Source organism: Ammospiza caudacuta, chromosome 27, assembly GCF_027887145.1.
Source record: "Ammospiza caudacuta isolate bAmmCau1 chromosome 27, bAmmCau1.pri, whole genome shotgun sequence".
Lineage (NCBI taxonomy): Eukaryota > Metazoa > Chordata > Aves > Passeriformes > Passerellidae > Ammospiza > Ammospiza caudacuta.
Window position 1 is genome coordinate 7150190 of NC_080619.1, and position 22579 is coordinate 7172768.

The 22579-nt window shown below is 70.1% G+C and overlaps 2 protein-coding genes across 2 annotated transcripts; one reads left to right on the top strand and one right to left on the bottom strand.

The window, feature by feature from the left end:
• Positions 1-1092: 1092 nt before the first annotated feature.
• Positions 1093-8254, top strand: OSBPL7 (oxysterol binding protein like 7). Its single transcript, XM_058820577.1, has 22 exons — positions 1093-1392; positions 1511-1627; positions 1748-1801; positions 1911-2024; positions 2107-2217; positions 2304-2424; positions 2500-2603; positions 2690-2788; positions 2867-2996; positions 3072-3196; positions 3352-3432; positions 3512-3643; positions 4085-4175; positions 4750-5039; positions 5621-5758; positions 5833-5896; positions 6001-6079; positions 6173-6317; positions 7119-7260; positions 7338-7464; positions 7553-7675; positions 7828-8254. Exons 1-22 carry the CDS (start codon positions 1093-1095, stop codon positions 7934-7936), a joined length of 2796 nt encoding a protein of 931 aa, XP_058676560.1. The 3' UTR covers positions 7937-8254.
• Positions 8255-8709: 455 nt separating this feature from the next.
• Positions 8710-17798, bottom strand: TBX21 (T-box transcription factor 21). The gene is made up of 6 exons (XM_058820698.1): positions 17365-17798; positions 10963-11117; positions 10755-10876; positions 10519-10677; positions 9509-9570; positions 8710-9417 (listed from the first exon to the last, which is right to left on the bottom strand). The coding sequence occupies exons 1-6, from the start codon at positions 17796-17798 to the stop codon at positions 8781-8783; spliced, it is 1569 nt and encodes a 522-aa protein (XP_058676681.1). The 3' UTR covers positions 8710-8780.
• Between the last annotated feature and the right edge of the window lie 4781 nt (positions 17799-22579).

Consider the following 22579-nt stretch of genomic DNA (forward strand, 5'->3'; position numbering starts at 1 on the left):
GGGCGCTCCCGGTGTCCCGGCGGCTCCCGGTGTCCCGTCTGTTCCCGGTGTCCCGGTGTCCCGGCGCTGGCCGCTCCCGGCGCTGGCGGCTCCGGTCCTCCACGGAGCAGGGGGCAGAGCCGAGCGGCTCCGGAGCGCCCTCCGTGTTCCGCTTCCTGCCGCCGCCGCCGCCGGGCAGGATGCGCCCGGCCCCCGCCGCCCGCCCGCCGCCCGCCCAGGTGAGCACCGGCACCGGCACCGGGGGAGGCTCCGGCCGGGCCCGCGACCCCCGGCCCCGCTGCCCCGGGGGGTGACACCGGCGCGGGGACGGCGGGATGGGCTGTGCCCCGCCGGGGGATGGAGAGCCGGGGGTACCGGCGCAGCCCCGCTCCGGTGCGAGGGGTCCGCGCCGATCCGCGGGAGGGAGCCGGGAGAGCCCCGGTGCCTCCCCCCGGAGCCGCCGTTACCGGTGCCGGGTTATCTGAGGCGGCGTGGCTGCCTGCCGGTGCCGTGGCTACCGTGTCGGTACGGCGGTGGCGGTGCCGCGTTACCGGCACGGTGCTCACCGGCGCCGGGGCTTGGCCGCTGTCCCGGCGTTATCCCGGGATCCATCCTACGGCGGCGGCCGGGACCCATGGGTGCCCCGTTAGGGACAGCGCCAGGGGGGTGGCAAGGCCAGGAGACGCTTCCCGTGCCTCAGTTTCCCCCTCCGGAATGGCGAAGGGCAAAGGGAGCAAGCGCCGTGCCCGGAGGGCGAGCGGCCACACCGGCATTTGCAGGGCTCGGTGCCGGTCCTTGCACCGGTGTCATCCCCGGGCTGTGCCAGGCTGGCCCCGTGCTGCCCGGTGTTTGTACCGGTGTCACCCCCGGGCTGTGCCAGGCTGGCCCCGTGCTGCCCGGTGTTTGTACCGGTGTCACCCCGGGCTGTGCCAGGCTGCCCGGTGTTTGTACCGGTGTCACCCGGGGCTGTGCCAGGCTGGCCCCGTGCTCGCCAGCCGTGGGGCGGCGGGGCCGGACTCTGGACCCGGACTGGGTGGCACAGCAGCCGCGGTGACGCCGCCGGGTCAAAGGCTCCGGCTCACGCAGAAGTTTCTGGGTGCCGGCGGCGCTGCCATGCGGAGCCCCCCGCGGGCCGGGCACGGGGCCGTCCCCGCGCTCCCCGCTGCCGGCGGGGCTGCCGGGGCCGGCCCCGAGCGCCCTGACCGGCCGTGCCCTCCCCGCAGCGGCTCCCGCCGTGACGGCCGAGCCCGGAGCGGCTCCACAGCCCCGTCGGGAGCGCGGGCCCGGCCCGGTGCCCGCCGCCCCCTCTGCTCGCCGGCCATGGGCAGCCACGAGAAGGACCCGAGCTCCCCGAAAGGGGCCCTGTCCCGCTCCAACAGCACCGTGTCCTCCAAGCACAGCAGCGTGCAGCAGGTCGGAGGGTTTGCACCTGGGTTTGGGGGCTGTGGGTACCGAATGTCCCTGCCTGGGGACAAGGTGGGCAGCGGCCCGTGGTGCTCAGGGACCCCCGCGCTGCCCCCTGTGCCCGCAGGGCTCGGAGAGCTGGGAGGTGGTGGAGGAGCCGCGGGGCAGCCCCGGGCAGCAGCCGCAGCGGCACGAGGGGTACCTGCTCAAGAAGAGGAAATGGCCCCTGAAGGGCTGGCACAAGGTAACGGGCACAGCTGGCACCAGGAGCCGCGATCCTGGCAAGGTTTGGGCAGGGGGAGCTGGCTCTAGGGGCTGCTGTCTGCTCCCCCTCCCCAAACAAACCTTTCCCCTCCATCCCCAGCGGTACTTCGTGCTGGAAAACGGGATCCTGAAATATTCCACCACGCGCCAGGACGTGAGTGTGTGCCCAGGCTGTGCCCACGCAGCCTCCCCGGGGGCTCAGGGCTGGGGACGCCCCTGAGGAGGGGGCTCCGTGCCCTGACAGGCGTCCCTGGGCTCCCCAGGTGCTCAAGGGCAAGCTGCACGGGGCCATCGATGTCCGTCAGTCCGTCATGTCCGTCAACAAGAAGGCGCAGAGGGTCGACCTGGACACGGAGGACAACATTTATCACCTCAAGGTGCCGCCGGGAGGCTGGAGCTGGGGTGGGACGGGGTTGGGGCCATCAGGCGGTGTCCCGTCCAACGCGGCCCTGTCCCCAGATCAAGTCCCCGGAGGTGTTCTCCAGCTGGGTGAGCAGCCTGTGCTCCCACCACCACGGCGAGCGGCCGGGGCCGTGTCCCCCGGGGGGCTCCACGGGGACCAGCACGCAGGTGGGTGACAGCTGGGGGCGACGGCGCCGGGCAGGGCCTGGGCAGGTGGCTCCTGACACGAGCGATGCCCTCTGTGCCCGCTGCAGGGCCAGTGGACGCGGATGCTGCCCTCGGGCAGCGCCCCTGCCCTGTCCACGCTGGCCAGCTCCCGCGACAAGGTGAACGCCTGGCTGAAGGACAGCGAGGGGCTGGAGCGCTGCTCGGCCGGTGAGCGGGGCCCCAGGGGGCTGTGGGGCCGGGCAGGGTCCCCGTGGGCCCCCCTGACCCCCGTGCCCCTGGCAGAGCTGTCGGAGTGCCAGGCCAAGCTGCAGGAGCTGACGGGCATGCTGCAGCACCTGGAGGCCCTGCACCGCATCCCCTCGGCCCCGCTCATCTCCGGCGGCCAGGTGAGAGGGACGGGTGGGTGAGAGAGGGGGTCCCGGGCCCTCCTTCCTGGGGAGGGTCCGGCTGCAGCCCCTCCTGTCCCTCACAGCCCTCAGCTGCCACGGAGAGGCCCAAGAAGGGCCGGAGGAGCACCAAGATCTGGTGCACGCAGAGCTTTGCCAAGGACGACACCATCGGCAGGGTGAGGGTGAGCTGGACCCCCGCCCCGAGCTCTGCCCGGGCACGGAGCCCCCGGGAGAGCCCCCTGAGCGCCGTGTCCCCGCAGGTGGGCCGGCTGCACGGCTCTGTCCCCAACCTGTCCCGCTACCTGGAGGCGCCGCAGAGCCAGCTGCCCTTCAGCGTGCCGCCGGAGTACAGCCAGCTGCAGCGCAGCTTCTGGGTGCTGGCGCAGAAAGGTGCGGGCTCCCGGGGGTCCCGGGGCGGGTTCGGGGTGCCGGGGCTCAGCCTGACCGCCCCGTGTCCCCCCACAGTGCACGGCTCGCTCAGCAGCGTGGTGGCGGCGCTGGTGGCCGAGAGGGCGCGGCTGGAGGAGATGCGGCGGGCGCTGGACCGGCAGGGCCCGGCCCCACGGCCCGGCAGCGCGGGCACGGCCGGGGTGAGGGGCTGGGGGGCTGCTCCGGGGGTCCCGGTCCCTGCCAGCCCTGTCCTGGCACGGCCGGGGTGAGGGGCTGGGGGGCTGCTCCGGGGGTCCCGGTCCCTGCCAGCCCTGTCCTGGCCGGGGGTCTCGGCTCAGCCTCGCCCTCCCCGCAGCCCGCCCTGCGCCGCTTCCACTCGCTGTCCGTCTCCTCCGACACCACCCTGGACTCCTTCGCCTCGCTGCACCCGGATGAGGTCAGGGGTGGGAAGGGGCGCTCCGGGGGTGCTGTGGCCCCCCCCCGAGGTGGCGCTGAGCCCGTGGCTGTGCCCGCAGCCGGACGCGCTGCCCGCCAAGGGCCGGGAGCAGCAGCTCTCCAACCGCAGCATCGTCTCGCTGGCCGACTCGCACACCGAGTTCTTCGATGCCTGCGAGGTTTTCCTCTCGGCCAGCTCGTCTGAGAACGAGGTGAGGGGCTCGGGGGGCTCTGCTGGTTGGGGGGCTGTGCTGGCTGGGGGGCTCTTTACTGGTGAGGGGCTCTGCGGACCCCCCGCCACCCCTCGCTGCTCCGGGTTCATCTGTGCCCTCTCTCTCCCCCGTCCCACCTCATTAGCCGGTCCAGAAGCCCCTCCCGGTGTCCCCCCCAGCCCCCGGATGTCCCCCGCTCCCCCCTGCAGCCCCCTCCCTCCCCGCTCTCGGGGTCTCCGCAGTCTCTGAGCCCGGGGACGGCTCCGGTGCCGCCCCCGCCGCTGCTCCCCGATCCCGACACCCCCATCCCACGATCCCGGGGCTCCTCCCACCCTTCCGGGGGGCCCCTTCCCGGTAGCGCCCCGCCCGCCCCCTCCGTGGGGTCTCCCCCGCGTCCCCCCGGGACCCCCGAAGCCGCCGACGGTCCCTGCGCCCCCCCAGCCCTCGGAGGACGAGTCGTGCATCAGCGAGGTCACCACCAGCGTCTGCGAGGAGAACACGGAGCCGGGGGGGCCGGGCCGCCCCCCGACAGGTACGGAGAGCACCGGGGGGGGGACGTGGCTCGGGGACATGAGGGACTTTGGGGACAGGGTGGGCACTGGGAGGCTGAGGGCACGGGAGGTGGCAGGGCTCAGGGGACACTGGGAGTCTGGGGGACGTGAGGGGACTTGGGGAGTTTGGGGATTTCGGGAAGCCCAAGGACGTGTGGGGACAGGGAGAGTCTGAGGATTTTGGGGACACGGGGAGGGCACCGGGGAGGGCACCGGGAGAGCACCGGGGAGGGAGCGGGCACCGGCGGAGGAGCGGGATGGCGGAACGGGGCGAGGGGCGGCTCTGCCCCCCGACAGGAGAACACGGGACGGGGGAGCGGGGCGAGGGGCGGCTCTGCCCCCCGACAGGGGGAGCACGGGACGGGGGAACGGGGCGAGGGGCGGCTCTGCCCCCCGACAGGGGGAACACGGGACGGGGGAACGGGGCGAGGGGCGGCTCTGCTCCCCGACACGGGAAAGGGGAACACGGGACGGGGGAACGGGGCGAGGGGCGGCTCTGCTCCCCGACGGCCCCGGGCATTGGGGGGCTCCGTCCCAGCGGCCGCTGCCCGGCAGGAGCGGAGCGCCCGGGGCCGCCGGCGGAGCCGCCGCCGCTGGAGCCGCCGCTGGAGCTGCCGGGGCCGGACCCGCGGCGGAGGAGCCGCCTGCCCGCGCCCCCCGCGCCCTCGGGGGACGTGAGCCTGTGGGGGCTCCTGCGGAGCAGCGTGGGCAAGGACCTGTCCCGCGTGGCGCTGCCCGTGCAGCTCAACGAGCCGCTCAACACCCTGCAGCGCCTCTGCGAGGAGCTGGAGTACAGCGAGCTGCTGGACAGGGCCAGCCGCGCCCGCGACCCCCGGCAGCGCCTGGTCAGGGGGCACCGGGGACACCGGGGGGGAACCGGGACAGCAGGGGGAACCGGGACACCGGGGGCAAAGGGGACAGCGGGGGCAAAGGGGACACCGGGGGGGAACCGGGACAGCAGGGGGAACCGGGACACCGGGGGCAAAGGGGACAGCGGGGGGGGACCGGGACAGCAGGGGGAACTGGGACACCGGGGGCAAAGGGGACAGCGGGGGCAAAGGGGACACCGGGGCAAAGGGGCACCAGGGGGCAAAGGGGACACCGGGGGCAAAGGGGACACCAGGGGGCAAAGGGGCACCAGGGGGAACTGGGACACCGGGAGGCAAAGGGGCACCGGGGGGAGCCGAGATATCGGGGGGCACTCGGGGACACTCAGGGTTATGTGGGAACAGGAAGAATTTGGGGATTTTGGGGACACGGGGGACCCAAAGTCACGTGGGAAAAGGGGGAATTTGGGGATTTAGTGAGCTCAGAGGTGCTTGAGGACACACGGCTCTCCTGGGACTTGTGGGAATGGGGAAGGGCGCAGTGCCGGGCGTGGTGACAACGTTGTGGTGGCCATGGTGACACGGTGACACGGTGACAGGTGTACGTGGCCGCCTTCGCCGTGTCCGCCTATGCCTCCACCTACTACCGGGCGGGCAGCAAACCCTTCAACCCCGTGCTGGGCGAGACCTACGAGTGCGTGCGGCCCGACCGCGGCTTCCGCTTCATCAGCGAGCAGGTGGGCACGGGGAGGGTCCTGGGGGGCTCCACGGGCTGGGCGGGGCGCTGGCATGTCCCTCCTTGTCCCCACAGGTCTCCCACCACCCTCCCATCTCCGCCTGCCACGCTGAGTCTGATAATTTTGTCTTCTGGCAAGGTGAGAGCATTGGGCACTGGGAGGGTCCCACCAGGGTGGGGGAACTGGGGGGGTCTCGCCTCACCCTCCTCCTCCTCCTCTTCCTCCTTCTCCTCCTCCTCCAGACATGAGGTGGAAGAACAAATTCTGGGGCAAATCCCTGGAGATCGTCCCCATGGGCACCGTCAATGTCCAGCTGCCCAGGTGAGACCCCAGCCCCACAGAGGGGCGCCCCCATATCCCCACCCCCGTGTGCCCCCTGCCCTCCGTGCCCACCCACGAGGGCGCTGCCCGCAGGACCGGGGACCACTACGAGTGGAACAAGGTGACCACGTGCATCCACAACGTGCTGAGCGGGCCGCGCTGGATCGAGCACTACGGCGAGGTGCTGATCCGCAACACGCGCGACGCCTCCTACCACTGCAAGCTCACCTTCTGCAAGGTGTGCCCCGCCCCTTCCTGCCCGGGCCCCGCCCATGCTGCCCTGACCCCGCCCCACTGCCTTATCATGGCCTGACCCCGCCCCTCATGTGTTATCATGGTCTGGCCCCGCCTCTCTGCGTTATCATGGCCTGACCCCGCCCCACTGTGTTATCATGGCCTAGCCCCGCCCCCTCAGGTGTGGCCCCACCCTATCACTGAATTGGTAATTAAACACTGTGTTGTTGCCCCGCCCCTTGTCTGGCCTCACCCCTCACTTATGGCTCCACCCCTTCCCATTAGCCCTGCCCTTTCCCCAGTGACCCCGCCTCCTTTGTGCCCCGCCCTCTCCCAATTACTCTCCTGGCCTCACCCTTTTCCCAGTAGCCCCGCCCTTTCCAAACGACCCCACCCATCATAGCCCCGCCCTTTCCCATTGACTCCACCCTTTCTAGAAGCTTCCACCTATCACTCATTGCCCCTCCCTTTTCCAATAGCCACACCCTCTCCCAGTGACCCCACCCTTTCCCAGTGTCCACGCCCTTTTCCAATTACTCCGCCCTTTCCAGAAGACTCCTCCTCATGGCCTCAACCTTTTCCTATGGCCCCACCCTTTCCCAATGGCTCCGCTGAATTCCAGAAAGCTCCTCCCATCACTCCCGGCCCCACCCTTTTCCCAATAGCCCCACCCTTTCCTAGGACCCCACCCTTCCCCTATGACCCCACCCTATCATAGCCCCGCCCTCTCCCCATCGCCCCACCCGTTCCCATCGGCCCCGCCCTTTCCCGGTGCCCCCGCCCCACTGTCCCGGTGCCGCCGCAGGCCCGGTACTGGGGCGCGGGGGCCAACGAGGTGCAGGGCGCCGTGCTGAGCCGCGCCGGGACGGCCGTGGAGCGCCTGGCGGGCAAGTGGCACGAGGGGCTGCGCCGCGGGCCCGCGCCGGGACAGTGCGTCTGGAAAGCCAGTAAGGACCGGGGGGCAGCGCCCGAGGGGGTGCCCTGCCTTTGGGGGGCTCTCTAACCCCCCCACGCCCCCGCGCAGACCCCATGCCCCGCGACCACGAGAGGAGCTACGGCTTCACGCAGTTCGCGCTGGAGCTGAACGAGCTGACGCCGGAGCTGCGCCGGGTGCTGCCCTCCACGGACACGCGGCTGCGGCCGGACCAGCGGTCAGCAGCGCCCCGGGGCCGGGCCGGGCCGGGCCGGGGGTCACTGCCGCGTCCCGGGGGGTCACTGCCGCGTCCCGTGTCCCCGCAGGTACCTGGAGGAGGGGAACGTGCCGGCGGCCGAGGCGCAGAAGCGCCAGATCGAGCAGCTGCAGCGCGACCGGCGCCGCGTCATGGAGGAGAACAACATCACCCACCAGGCCCGCTTCTTCAGGTCAGGGGGGCTCTCAAGGGGGCTGGGGACCCCCGGGTCAGGGGGTGGGGAGGCCTTCTGCGGGTCCTGAGGGCAGCCCTGGGGTCAGGGGGGCTCTCAGGGAATGGGAACCCCCCCCGGGAGTCCCAACCGTGCCCCCCGCCCGGTGCCAGGCGTGTGACAGATGCCAGTGGCAAGGAGTCGTGGGTCACCAACCACACCTACTGGAAGCTGCGCCTGGACCCCGGCTTCTCGCACCTGGACAGCGCAGTGCTCTGGTAGCCCCCCGAACCCGGGGGGTGCTGAGCCCCCCAGCCCCTCGCAGCAGCGCCCAGCAGCGGGGCAGGTCCCCCCAGCACTGGGGGTGCAGAACCCCCCCACACCCCTTTCCGAGCCATTTTGCCGCTGTTTCAGTAAAACTGTGATGTAAAAATGGGAGGGGGGCACTGGCAATGCCTCCCCCCGCCCTGGGGCAGAGCCTTGGGGACACCTGAGGCACTTTGGGGCAGGGGCTGGCGGTGCCCCCTTGCCCTGGGGGCACAGGGTGATAAGGGGGGGGTTCAGGGGGTCGCAGGGTGCCCGCGGGCGGGAAGACCCCACTGCCCCCCCCCCCCCCCCAAATTGTGCACAGGGGCTGCTCAATAAAGGCTGTGAAGAGTTGGGGTGTGCAGAGAGCTTCCTTCTCCTCCCCACACATGATTACCTCTGAGGGGCTCAGGACCCCCTCCCCAATCAGGCTGGGGACGCCCAAGCCCTCCCACCCCCCCCCCCGTGCCTCAGTTTCCCTCCCCACACGCGCAGAACTGCCCAGAGCCGTGTCCCGCAGTGCCCCCTTTATTGCGATATGCTGCTGCCCCCCGCCCCACACCGGCCGCGGGGGGGGGGCTCAATAAATACTTCAGCATTGACCCCCCTCCCTTAAAAACCACCCACGCCAAAAAACCCCCTCCCCACCGTCCCCTCCCCGCCGTCCCCTCCCCACCGTCCCCTCCCCGCCGTCCCCTCCCCGCCGTCCCCGCGACCCCTCCGGGTGGCACCGGGGGCTGATTGTCAGGATCTGTGGGGCTGGGGGGGCGCACAGGACCCAGGTTTGGGGTCCCGGGGGTCTCTGGCCCCTCGCCGCCCCTCAGGTGCCGTAGTAGCCGTAGTAGCCGCCGTCGGGGAGCGGCTCCTTGTCGTAGCTGTCGCCGTTGCGGGGCGGGGGGGAGCTCTCGGTGCTCGAGGGGTACGGGGACACGCGGCGCCGCTTGCACTCGTAGAGCCCCGAGTCCGAGCAGTCCCCGGCGGCGGGGGGCTCGCCGGCCCAGCCCTGCAGCTCCTTGCCCTTCTCCTCGCGGGGCTCCCGGTACCAGCCCGGGCCCGCGGCGCCGCCCTTGTGGCCGAGCTGCGCGGGGCTCCAGCCGCCCCCGAAGCCGCCCGGCGCCTCGGGGTAGTAGGGCAGGGCGGGGTGCGGCGCGGGGGGCAGCGGCGGCAGCGCTTTCACCCCGTAGGGCAGCGCTTTGCCCCCGCCGTAGCCGCCCTCGAAGCCGCCGTAGTCCAGCGCGCCGGGGCCCGGCGGCGGCTGCGGGGGGAAGAACCAGGGCGGGGGGTCCTTGGGGGGCAGCGGCAGCGCGGCCGCGCCCCGCTCGCCCCCGAAGAAGCGGCCCGGGGGCAGCGGGAGCTGCTCGGGCAGGAAGGGCTGGAAGCGCGGCAGCAGCTGCGGGCAGCCCGGAGCCTCGGGCGGGGACGGCGTCAGGCGCTCGCTCTCGGGGCCCGGGTACATCCTGGGGAGGGGGACACGGTGGGGTTGGGGGGCTGCTGCTGCCGGTGAGGCCGGGGGGGCACGGGAGGGACGGGGGGGGGGGCGGCACTCACGAGTCAAAGTTGTCCCGGAATCCTTTGGCGAAGGGGTTGTGGTCGATCTTCAGCTGCGTGATCTGGGGGGACGTGGATTTTGGGGGGCTTGTCCCTCCTCCGGGGTGTCCCTCCCGCTGTCCCTTTCCCCCATCCCACCGGAATGCCGCCCTTTGCCCGGGCAGGGGGCGCTGGGGGGCTGAAGGGGTTCGGGATGGGGGTACTGGGGAGGTAATGCGGAATCCGGGGGAGACTGAAGGGATCAGGGGCAGGGTCTGGAAATCTGAGGGGGTCTGAGGGCACTGGGAGGCCTCGGGGATGCTGAGGGGATGCAGGGGGAAATCTCGGTATGCTGAGGGGATGCAGGGGGATGTCTTTGGGATGCTGGAGGGATGCAGGGGGAGATGCTGGAATGCTGAGGGGATGCAGGGGGAGGTCCTGGGATGCTGAGGGGATGCAGGGGGAGGTCCTGGGATGCTGAGGGGATGCAGGGGGATGTCTTTGGGACGCTGGAGGGATGCAGGGGGAAATCCTGGGATGCTGAGGGGATGCAGGGGGAAATCCTGGGATGCTGAGGGGATGCAGGGGGATGTCTTTGGGATGCTGGAGGGATGCAGGGGGAGGTCCTGGGATGCTGTGGGACGGTTCTGGAAGATATGGTGGGATGCTGAAGGGACCAGGGGGTGGTTCTGGAAGTCTCAGGGGACGCAGGTGGCACCGGGAGGCCTCGAGGATGCTGAGGGGATGCAGGGGGAGATGCTGGGATGCTGAGGGGGTGTACCTGGGGTCCCAGGGATGCTGCAGCCCGGGCTGCTGGCAGAGGGGGCAGCCTGGCCGAGGCCAGGGGGGTTCCCTGATGCTGCTGGGCGATTAACGGGGCTGCTCCGGGGGCGGGTTTGGGTCGCTGTGGTGGCACCGGGATACCCCAGCTGGTTTCTGGGGGGACGCTGGGGGGGTCGCTGGAGTTTTTCTGCTGTTGGGGGGTTTTTGGGGGCTGCATGCTGGGGGCTGGCAGCGGGTCCCACACTCACGTCGGCGTTCTGGTAGGCGGTGACGGCGATGAACTGCGTCTCGGGGAAGGCGAAGGTGTGGGTATGTGGGGAGGGGTACCCGTCCTCCCCCTCGCCCTCCTTCACCTCCGTGACGTGCAGCCGCGGCTGGTACTTGTGCAGCGACTGCAGCACGATCATCTGCGGGGTGAAACGGGACGGCCAGCGGTCAGGGGGGGTCCCGGCGAGCTGCCCGGGCGGCGGGACCCTCCCCTCACCTGCCCCACGTTGTTGGAGGCTCCCTTGTTGTTGGTGAGCTTCAGCTTGCCGAAGGACACCTCCTGGCGCATCCAGTGCGCGCCCGTGTTGGGCGAGTCGGGGTGCAGGTACAGGCGGTTCCCTGGGGGGGGACGGCGGCGTCACCCCCGCCCCGGCGGGGCAGGAGGGTGAGCAGGAGGAGGAGGAGGAGGGGATGAAGGCCCGTACCTGGCACGCTGCCCTCGGCCTTGCCGCACTGCACCCACTTCCCGCCCTGGTAGCGCCAGTGGTGCTGGTCCACCAGCACCACGTCCACGCAGACGCTGTAGTGCGCCACGGGGTTGAGCCCCGAGAGGCTGAAGCTGAGGAAGGGGAACATTCGCCTGGGGAGGGGACAGAGGCACAGACACCGTCAGCCCCCCGCCCGGCCCTTGGGCAGGGGGCGGTTTGGGCGGGACGGGTGTGATGGGGAAACTGAGGCAGGCGGTGCCCACCCCCCTCCCGCGGCGGTGCCCGTGGGCAGCTGAGTGACCCCGGCAGCTGGGGGCTGCTCTGGGGCCGAGCCCCCCCCGGCATCTCCCTCCCCCTCCCCAGGCACCTTCCGGATCGGAAACCAACACCGCTGCTATTTCGGGCTGGGCGCCAGCCCGCGCCAAGGGCAGGAAGGGGACACGGTGGCACCGGGGGGGACCACGGGGTGGCAGCTGCCACCCCCCCGGGCTGCCCCCCGTGTGTCCCCTCAAACCGCGCTGGGAGAGCTCTGCTCGCTGCTCTGGCCCTCGTGGGGACTCAGCCCAGCGGCCCCAATGTGCCCAGTGTCCCCAGTGTCCCCAGGAGCCCCGGTGTCTCCACCGTCCCCAGTGTCCCCAGGAGCCCCGACAGCCCCCCAGTAGTCCCAGTAACCCCCAGTGTTCCCAGTGGCCCCAGTAGCCACAACAGCCCCCAGTAGCACCAGTAACCCCAACAGTCCCAGTGCCCCCAGTGTCCCCAGTAACCCCCAGTAGCTCCAGTGTCCCCAATGTCCCCCAGTGTCCCCAATGTCCCCCAATATCCCCCAATATCCCCCAGTGTCCCCAATATCCCCCAGTGTCCCCAATGTCCCCCAATATCCCCCAATATCCCCCAGTGTCCCCAGTGGCCCCAGTGTCCCCAATATCCCCCAGTGGCCCCAGTGGCCCCAATATCCCCAATATCCCCCAATATCCCCCAGTGTCCCCCGTAGTCCCAGTAGCCCCAGTGGCCCCAGTGGCCCCAGTGGCCAGCTCAGGTTGCGTGTGGGCACCGGTTCAGCCCCCCCGCGGCTCCCGGCCATGGAATTTTGGCAATTTCTGGATCCCCGATGGCCGGAGCTGGACACTGACCCCCCCCCCCTTGCTGTCCGGCCACCCCATTAATGTCACCCCCCGCAGAAAGCCACCAGGGCCCCCCCCAGCTCCCTGTGTGTGGGGTGTCCCCCAACGCTCACCCCCAGTTCCTGAGGGGAGGGGGCGCACCGGGGGAAATGGGGGTCCGGGCCCTGCCCCCCGCAGGAAGCGGGGCCGGGGGAAGAGCAGTGGAAAGGAAAGTCAGCGGGTGGAGGCTGACTCAAAATTGCCCTTGCGAGACAGTGGGGAATAGAAAAAGAAAGAAAGAAAGAGAAGAAAAATAGAAAGAGAAAGAATAAAAACGAGGAGAAAAGAAAAAAAAAAAACAGAAAAGTTAAAGAGAAGAAAACGAAGATTAAGAAAAAAAAAAAAAGGGGGGGGAGAAGGAAGATAAAATAGAAAAAAAAAAGAAGAAAAGGGAAGAGAAAAATGAAAAATAATGAAAAAAGAAGAGGAAAAAATGAGGAATCAGAAGGAGAAGAGAAAGAAGGAGAAGATAAAGACTAAAAACAAGAACACGAAAATAGTAAGAATAAGAATAAAAAGAGGATAAAGAAGACGATAGACAAGATAAAGATAAAGATAAAAAGAGAAGCAAAAAGAGAAAGAAGCGGGGCCAGCAGCAGCTGCACGTGCTCAGGACCGAGGCTGGCCCGGCGCATCCCGGGCTCCCCCCGGCTCCCCCCGGTCCCCGCAGGGACCGTCCCGCGGGCTCGCATCCCCTCTGCAGCGAGCACAGGGGGGCTCCAGCCGCCGATCACAAATCGCTTCAAACCGCACCGAAAACCACCCGGGAGCTGCGAGCCGAGCCTCGGCCGGGCCGCGCTCCCAGCGCCCCGCTGCAGCAGCCGCAGCTCTGCAGAGGAACAAAACAGCGTTTTTGCTGTTTCGGGCTGGTTTTGTGCGCCTTTCGCTCCCACGGCGCGTTCCCCGCTGCCAGCCGAGCCCCGGCGCTCACACGCTGCGGGCAAACCAGGGCGGGGGCAGCGCCCCAACCGCGCCCGCCTTTATTTTTAACCCCGAGCCCGAGCCCCGGCCCGCTCCGCTCTCCCGGGCCCGGTGCTGCGGTCTGGGGGTGCCCACCCCTCAAAGGCACCGCGGGTCGCACCCTCGGGCTTGTCCCGGTGCGAACTGCTCGGTTCGGGCAGTGGGGACACCGAGGGGACACTGCGGGGGACAGCTGGGGACAGCTGGGGACACTGCGGGGCTGGGGACACCGGGGGGACACCGAGGGGACACTGCGGGGGACAGCTGGGGACAGCTGGGGACACACGGAGGGTGGGAGCCAAGGAGGGCTGGGGGCTCCAAGCCCCCGGCAGAGCCTCCCCAGCCCCCGGCAGGCCTCAGGGGGCTGTGGCTTCCTGAGCTTCCCCCTCATCCTCCTCATCCTCATCCTCATCCTCATCCTCATCCTCATCCTCATCCTCATCCTCATCCTCATCCTCATCCTCATCCTCATCCTCACCCGGCGGCAGCGCGGGGACGGCAGGAGCCACCGGGGCTGCGTGGGACACGGGACACAGGGCACGGGACAAGGGACACGGGGACAGGACACGGGACAAGGGACAGCCCCCGCTCCATGGCAGGCACAGGGCTAGGGCTGGGTGACATGGCAGGGTGGCACAGCAATGCACAGCACGGTGACATGGCACAGTGGTGACGCACCAATTCATGGCACGGTGACACGGAGCAGCTGCTGGACGTGGCACGGTGACATGGCACGGCTGCTGGACGTGGCGTGATGACATGGCACAGTGGTGACACAGCAGTGCATGGCACAGTGACACGACATGGCTGTTGGACACGACATGGTGACACGACACGACATGGGGACACGGCACGGTGACATGGCAATGCACGGTGACATGGCCATGCACGCCGTGGTGCCACAGCACGGTGGCACAGCTGGACGAGTCCTGGTGGCACCCGCTGGCACTGCTGCGTGGCACGGCACATCTGCACAGCACAGCTGCACCGCCCGTGTGGGTGACAGGGCACGGCCAAATGTCACAGCGCAGCAGGACACGGTGACGAGTCACAGCATGTCTGCGCCAACCCCGCCGAGCTGCCAGCCTGGCACTGCATGTCCCCAGCCCGGGGTGCCATCCCAGTGTCCCCAAAGGCGCTGCCACCTCTGGGGTCCCTGCTCCTGCACGGCCACCCCTCAAATCAAAGCCACTTTGTGTCCCCGAGGCCACCCCAGTGTCCTCTCTGAAGGCAAAGCCGTCCCTGGTGTCCCCAAACGCAGAGAGAGCCCCTGCACCCCCAAATGCAGCCTGAGCCACCCCCAGGTGCAGGGACAGCCCTTCTGTGTCCCCAGGGACAGGGACAGCCCCTCGTGTGCCCTGGAAAGGCAAAGTCAGGCCCTGTGTCACCCAAAGCACAGGCCCAGCCCTTTGTGCCACCCCAAAAGCCAAAGACGGGCCCTGTGCCACCCCAAAGAGCAGTGCCACCCCAAAGGGCAGTGCCAGCCCCGGCAGGAATTCCCCGTGCCCGGCGAGTCCTGGGGGCTTCCGCAGGAATCCTGCCCTGCTGAGCCCCGAGAGTGACGGGGGACACAGCGGGGACAGGGATGGGGACAGGGATGGGGACAGGCATGGGACAGGGATGGGACAGGGATGGGACAGGGATGGGGACAGGCATGGGACAGGGATGGGACAGGGATGGGGACAGGGATGGGACAGGGATGGGACAGGGACAGAGATGGGACAGGGATGGGGACAGGGATGGGACAGGGATGGGACAGGGACAGGGATGGGACAGGGATGGGGACAGGGATGGGGACAGGGATGGGACAGGGACAGAGATGGGACAGGGATGGGGACAGGGATGGGGACAGGGATGGGACAGGGATGGGGACAGGGATGGGACAGGGACAGGGATGGGACAGGGATGGGGACAGGGACAGGAGTGAGAAACCAGCCGGGGACTCTCTGCACGGGGGCAATGGCCCAGGACAGGCCGGGGTGGCCCAGGCTGGCCCGGGACAGCAGGAACGGCGCCAGCAGAGTCAATCCCAGGCCTGGCCAGCCTCACCCCAGTGCCACCGTGTCCCCCCAGCCTCAATTCCCCCCGGGGGTCCTGCACCCATCAGTGCTGAGGAACGGGCGGGATGGGGCTACAGACCCATAGCGGGATGGGACCGTGTGCCCTCCGTGCCCCCGAGCCCCCAGCCCGGGGTTTGGGGTCCAGGTCCCCCCCCGGGTCCCGTTTGGGGCTCACATCCCCCCCGAGCCCCCAGCCCGGGGTTTGGGGTCCAGGTCCCCCCCCGGGTCCCGTTTGGGGCTCACGCCCCCCCGAGCCCCGCCGGGCTTTTCCTGTCTCAGCAGCGCTGCAGCCCGGCCCTGCACGCTGCACAGCAGCTCAGGGCCGGGGAAACGAGCGGATGTTCTGTGGCTCGGCTTTGACGCTTTCCCCGGGCCGGGCTCGCCTGAGCCCCCCCTGCACCGAGCAAACCCCCCCAAACCGCAGCCCCTCCGTGCTGGGGATGGGAAAAACCCCAAAATCGGTGATTTCAGGGTGGGAGAGAAAAGCAGAGGTGCAGCGGGGCACGGGGTGGGATTTGTGGGGCCACCCCAATTTCCAGACCCTCGGCTCCGGCTCTGACACGGCAGGGAGGGCACGGCCCCGGCGCCCAGCTGGGAAAGAGAGCAGAAAATGGGGGAAAAAAGCGGAATTTCAGCACATTCCTGCAGGGCCTGAGGCGTGGCGGGTGACAAACAGCAAAGTGGGGGTGTCCGCCCCCCCTGCCACCCCCTGGGGACGCGTCCCCCGCTCCGTGCCGGGCTCGGAGCGTCCCCGGGCTGGGCCGTGCCAAACCAAGCGGCCCTAACGCGTTTAGACTGGCGGCACATCCAGCAGGTCGGGCTCGGCATCGAAGTGACACCGGCTGTGTGCGGCCGAGGGGGGGCTCGGAGGGACCCCTGGGCTGGGCAGGGGGCAGCAGGGGCTGGGGGAGGCTGTGCCAGCTGCTGAGGGCGCACAGAGGGGGGTTCAGCCCTTGCTCCCCCTCGGCTCGGGGTTTTGGGGCCCCTCGGGGTGATCTGGGGGCGGCAGGGCTGTGCGTGATCCCTGCCGTGATCCCACTGCAGGGAGACCCCAAAGCGCAGCCCAGGGTGGGTTCTCCTCCTCCTCATCCTCATCCTCATCCTCATTCTCATCCTCATCCTCATCCTCATCCTCATCCTCATCCTCATCCTCACCCTCATCCTCATCCTCATCCTCATCACCCCAGTGTGGGGCTGAAGGGCGGGGTTACATTTTGGGTTCCCCTTGCTCCACATCGTGGCAACTCCGTGGGCCTGTGTGGCACACAGACCCCCCGGATTGGGGTTTGGCAGAGCCCCCAAAGTCCCCCGATGCTCCCCAGCCCCAGAACGCGCAGCCCAGCGCGGAGGGCACAGCCAGTGCCCGCTGTGGCGGCACCAAGGGCGGTGTTGGCAGCCAGGACGTGCCCAAAGCGCTGCCCCGTCCCTGCTCACGGAGCTCGGGGGGTTCCCAGCCCGGAGCGGGGACAGGGAGGGGACAGGGGGGCGTCACCCGCGGCGCTCGGGGGCGGCAGCGGCTCCTCCGCACTTGTTGCAGCGCCCGGCTCCGGATCCGGCCCGTGGGCTGGCGCCGGATCAAAGCTGCCCGCGGGCCCCTGGCAGCGCCACCGCCTCTGCCACCTCCTGACACCGAGGGTCCGACCCCCTGTCCCTCCCGGTACGGCTGGGGACGCCCCCAGACCCTTTTCTGCTTCCCACGAGCCTCAGCTGCCCGAGGAAACAACCCCGGGAAACGTCCGGGGTGCTTTGCCTCCCCTCCCAGGCTTTTCTTGGAACGCACGGGGGGACGGGGGGGGTCTCACCTCTCACACCCCCAGCCCCACAAACACCTCCCACCCTTCACAGCCCTTTGGGGAGACGAGGCAGAACCGTCCAGCCCCTCACGGGGGTCTGTCCCACCCCCTCACTGCTGTGTCCCCACTCCCGCCCCCCCGGTGCCCACACGGGACCCCCGGTGCCCACACGGGACCCCCGCCATCCCCGGTGCCCGGTGGCGCTGCCCATCTCTGTGGCGGTGCCCCGGCGCTCTCAGGTTCCCCTCGGTGTCCCCACCTCGTCCCCTCCGTCGCCTCACGCGTCCTGCGACACTTCCCTGTCCCCGCTGGTCCCCGGCCCGCTCCGTCCCCGTCCAGCCCACCCCAGTCCCCTCCGGGCCCTCCCCGTGCCCGCCGCCCCCAGCCCCGCTTCCCCCGGCTCTCCCCGGCGCCCCCGGTGCTCACCGGCCCTGCTTGGTGATGATCATCTCGGTCTGGTGCTTGTGGAACTTGGCCCAGAGCGGGTAATTGTTGAGCATCACCTGCACCTTCCCGGCCGCGCGGTACCCGGGCAGGGCGCAGAGCGGGGGGCACAGCGCGCCGCCCCCGCCGCCGAATCCGCTCTCAGCACCCCCGTAACCTTCCACCGGCGGGGCGGGGGGCAGCGGCGCCCGGTACGGCGGGCACGGCCCCAGGAACCGGCCGCCGAAACCGCCGGGAGCGCCGTAGGGGAGCGGGGGCGCTCCCGGTTCCGGGGCCCCTCCATCACCGAAGAACGCGGCGGCGGCGGCGGCGGCGGCGTCCCGCGGGCCCGGCGGCTCCTTGGCGAAGGCGGCGGCGGCGCCGAGCATGGGGGCGGCGGGCCGGGGCGCTCCGGTGCCCGGCTCCAGCGCGCCCATGGACGGGCGGGGGCCGCGGGCCCCGCTCAGCCGCTCATGGGGGTGCCCCGGTGCCGGCGCCGCTCAGCGCTGCCCGCCCGGCCGCGCTCCCGCCGCCCGCTCCATGCCCGGTGCTACCGGGGGGCCCCGAGCGGCGGCGGCGGCACCGGGACAGCCGGGAGGGAGCGGGGGCACAGAAACAACCCCGCAAAAATACCCGAAAGCGGCCGGAAAAACCCCGAAAGTGCCGGGGGGTTCCGCGCCCTGTGCCGGTGCCGGTGCCGGTGCCGGTGCCGGTGCCGGTGCCGGTGCCGGTGCCTCACACGCTGCACCTGCCCGGGCCGCGCCTCTTATCCAAAGGAGCGGCTCCGGGACCGAGCTCCGCCCGCGGCCCCTCCCCAGCCCCGGCGGGGCGGAACGGGGGCGGAACGGGGACAGGGAGGGGACCGCGACACGCGGGGAGCCGGACACGGGACGGGGACACGGAGAGGGGACGTGGGACAGGGACAGGGACAGTGTGGGGACAGAGGGACAGGGGGCCACGCTCCCGTCGGTGTTTGGGGCTCAGGGGGACACAGGGAAGGGACAATTCGGGTCCTCCCCTGCTCTGGTGACGCTGCAGTCACTGAGGGGGTGACACGCCTGGGGAGCGGCGCTGAGGCCCCTTCTGGGCCCCCCTTCCCTTCTCTGTTTGGGGTGGTCTGAGACCCCCGGGAGGCCCAGCCCAGCCCACCCGCGCCCTGTCCCGTGCCCAGCCCAGGCCGGGCCATCCCGGCCCCGTCCTTGACCCCGCGGTGCCCGGGGAAGTCCCGGTGTCCCCCGGAGCCCCCCCAGGCGCTGTCCCCGCCGTGGCCGCGGCCCCGGGCACCAGCCCAGCCCGGTGCCGTCAATATTTTCCATTCCCAGCGGCGCGGTGCCACCCCCAGAGCGCGCACAGGGACTGCGGCACTGCCACTGTCGCCTCTTCTGGGGGTGGCACTGCCACCGTCCCCGCTCCCGCAGCTGGGGGACCCCGCTGGGGCTGGGGTGGGGACGGACGGACAGGGGGACCCGGGGGTCGGTGCCGAACCCACACCGGGACCCCTGGGGATCAGGGACAGGGGTGTGGCCCTTGGGGACAGGGATGGGGATGGGGGATAAGGACAAGGATGGGGACAGGGATAGGGACAGGGTTGGGGATGGGGACAGGGATAGGGATGAAGATGAGGCAGGACTGGGGATGGGGATAGGGATGGGAACAAGGGACAGGATTGGAGGTGGCAATGCAGATAAGGATGGGGACAGGGATGGGGATGTGGCCCGGGATGGGGACGGGTCGGTCACAGGGACAGGGCTGAGGATGAGGATGAGGAACGGGGACAGCGCTGCCCCTCTCCGGAGCGGCCCAGCAGGAGGAAATGGCGAGTTCAGGATGCGCAGGGCGGCCGTGGGGGTGGATGCACGGCAGGACGGGACCCCCGGACCCCCCAGGCTCGGGGGTGTCCCGGGGTGTCCCGGGGTGTCCCGGGGGTGTCCCGGGGCGTCCCAGGATGTCCCGGGGTTCTGCACTGCCCCAGCACACACACCTCAGCACCCATTCGGGCCGGCCTTGCCCCCTGCCATTGTTCAAAGGGGTCCCGGCCTTCAATCTCAATGCAAACCCCCCCTGCTGCCCCCCGCCGCCCCCTCCCCACATTTTCCGGTTCCCTGAGGTTGGCAGTGCGGACAGCAGCCCCCCGTCCAGCTGTCCCCACCCTCCGGGGCACCCCCAGGGCGCTGCCACCCCCTCCCCACCCACCCAGCAGGGACCCCCACTCCGAGATCCCCAGTGAGAAAATGAACAAAACAAGGAAATTTCCAGAACTGTTTATTTCTAGGAGGGAAAGTCGAGGCCGGAGGGGGGTTAAGGATGGGGGAGCGATCGTTAACGGGTGTGGGGAGCGAGCGGCGGGGCACAGGCGCTGATTCCCTCCCGGTTTGCCATCGCCGCCGAGGGCGGATTCACAGGGACACCCCCCCGCTGGGGACCCGTCCCCGCCGCCACCCAGAGGGGACCGGGCTCGCCGGGGTCCCCACCGCCGCCACAGCCGGGGACCCGCCACCCCTGGGCTCCCTCCCGGGCCGGCAGCGGGGTCCCGAGGGCCGGGCAGGCCCTGTGCCCGGGATGTCGCGCCCTTGAGTGTCCCCCTGGCACCGTAAAGTGACACCAGGGACGCTGGAACGCGCGGCGGGACTCCTGGGGAGATGCGTGTCACAGGTGTCCCCGTGCAGGGAGGAGTGGCGCAGGGACAGAGGGACAGAGGGACAGAGGGACAGGAGGGACAGGAGGGACAGGAGGGACAGAGGGGACAGAGGGACAGAGGGACAGGAGGGACAGAGGGACAGGAGGGACAGGAGGGACAGAGGGGACAGAGGGGACAGAGGGGACAGAGGGACAGAGGGACAGAGGGACAGGAGGGACAGGAGGGACAGGAGGGACAGAGGGACAGAGGGGACAGAGGGACAGAGGGACAGAGGGACAGGAGGGACAGGAGGGACAGAGGGGACAGAGGGGACAGAGGGGACAGAGGGACAGAGGGACAGGAGGGACAGAGGGACAGAGGGACAGGGGGGACAGAGGGACAGAGGGACAGAGGGACAGGAGGGACAGGAGGGACAGAGGGGACAGAGGGGACAGAGGGGACAGAGGGACAGAGGGACAGGAGGGACAGAGGGACAGGAGGGACAGAGGGACAGAGGGGACAGAGGGGACAGAGGGACAGAGGGACAGAGGGACAGGAGGGACAGAGGGACAGGAGTGACAGGGGGACAGGAGGGACAGGAGCCGTGTCCTGACCGTCACCTTGAACGGCCACCATCTGTCCCATTGGCCGGCCACAGGAATGCTCTGGGACACCCCGGCCCCCTCTGGGACACCCCGGACCCCCCGTGCCACGGCGTCCCTTGGTTTGGGGCACCCTGAGCCCGAGCTGGGCCCTCCGCAAGAGGCACCGCGGGGATTTGGGCTCCTGCCCTCCCCAGGCCGGGCATCCTCCCCCGCAGGGCCCTTCCTGCGGCGCGGGAGCTGCGGCACCTCCTGCGGCCCGAATCCCCTCCTGTGGCAGCCCCGTGCCTCAGTTTCCCCGCTGTGGGCGGCTGATGTCACTCGCATGTGGCGCAGCGCGGGGTGGCCGAGGCCAGCACCGTGTGGTGGCCGTGCCCGGTCCCTCCCGGCCACCCCCGTGGCTTCGGCGCTCGCCGAACGCCCTCACACAGAGACCGGGAGGAAGCGGCGCGGCTGCAGGGTGCGCCCGGGGCTGGGGACACGTTTGTCACCAAGGGCCACCCACCTTGCAAAGTGGCGGTGACAAGCCAGGCATCCCGAACACCGTGAGCCAGCCCCGTTCCTCAGTTTCCCCCATCCCTGGCTCTCCAGGGCGGGCGCAGGGTGGGGGTTGGACCCTTCATGGCGGGATTATCCCGAACGTCCCCTGTCCCCTGTCCCTTATCCCCTGTCCCCTGTCACCTCAGGGAGTGCCACCATCCCGCATGTCCCCACTCCCGGGCATCGTCCCGGGACCAAAACCCCGCAGAGGGACCGGGCAGAGGGGTCGCACGCAGCCCTGGGGGCAATTGTGAAGTCCCCAAAGTGTCCCCAGAGTGTCCCCAGAGTGTCCCCACCCTCCCTGCACCCAGCCCCCAGCGGGTTCTGCCTCTGCCGTGGAATTTGGCTTCTGGGGAACGCGGGGAAACTTGCGGGTAATTTTCTCACCCGGCGGCACCGTTCCTGTTTTCATTATTAAAATGAGCACGAGGGCACCGGGCACCCGCGGGGGGCTAAATTTGGGCTCGGGGAGAACCAAAAATACAAAATCGCTGCCCCCACCCCGGAGGAATTTGCATCTCGCCGCTGCTCGAGGGCAGCGCGGTGACGAGCGCTCCATGGGGGCACCGACTGCACAAAAACCGCGGGGGCCCCGGGACCCCCGGCCCGGCCACCTGCCGCCCCCCCGGGACCCCCGGCCACCTGCCGCCCCCCCGGGACCCCCGGCCACCTGCCACCCCCTCTGAGGGACCCCCGGCCCGGCCCCGCATCCGCCGCCCACCCGCAGCCAGCGCCGCATCCCCGCTGCCCCCGCAGCCCCCCCAGACCCCCTCCCCGGGTCCCACCCTGCAAAGCCCCTCCTGCCCCACGGCCAGGCCACCCCGAGCTCTCCGTGCCCCCGCAGGGCCCGGCCAAGTCCCCCCAGTCCTGTGAGTCACGGCGGGGAAATCGAGGCACGGCTGGCGCTGGGTGGGCACCGCGCTGGGGGGTCTGGGGGCTCAGCTCCCCCCATGGAGGGTCCGGAGGGATGGAGGGGAGCGTGGGGGTCGTGGCGAGCCCGTTGAGGCCCCCCCAACCCCAAGTCCTGAGCAGAGCCGGGAGGATGCTGAGCCCCGCGGGAAGGGGCACCCAAGGGTGACAAGGCCGGGTGTCCCCAGCAGGGCCAGGCCCGCGCCGGCCGGGGGTGACAATTCGGTGGCAGCTCCGCGCTGGGGGGGTGGCTCAGCGGCCCGGGCAGGGCGAGCAGAGGCTCCTTAATCTCGGGGAAGGAAGCGGCTCCGGTTACGGAGCTGCCCTCGGTGTAAAAGGAGAGCGACAGGAAGAAAAGTCATTAACATCGTTCCAGGCGCTGCCACCCAAAACCCGGCCGGTGCCGCGCCCCGCGCCGCCAGGGCCGCTGTCCCCGTGCCCCCCGTGCCCCCCGTGCCCCCCGTGCCCCCCGTGTCCCCGGGAGCGCTGCCTTGGGTGGCACCGGGGAGATCCCCCCAAAATCCCTCCTCGGGGCGGTCCCGCTGCCCGG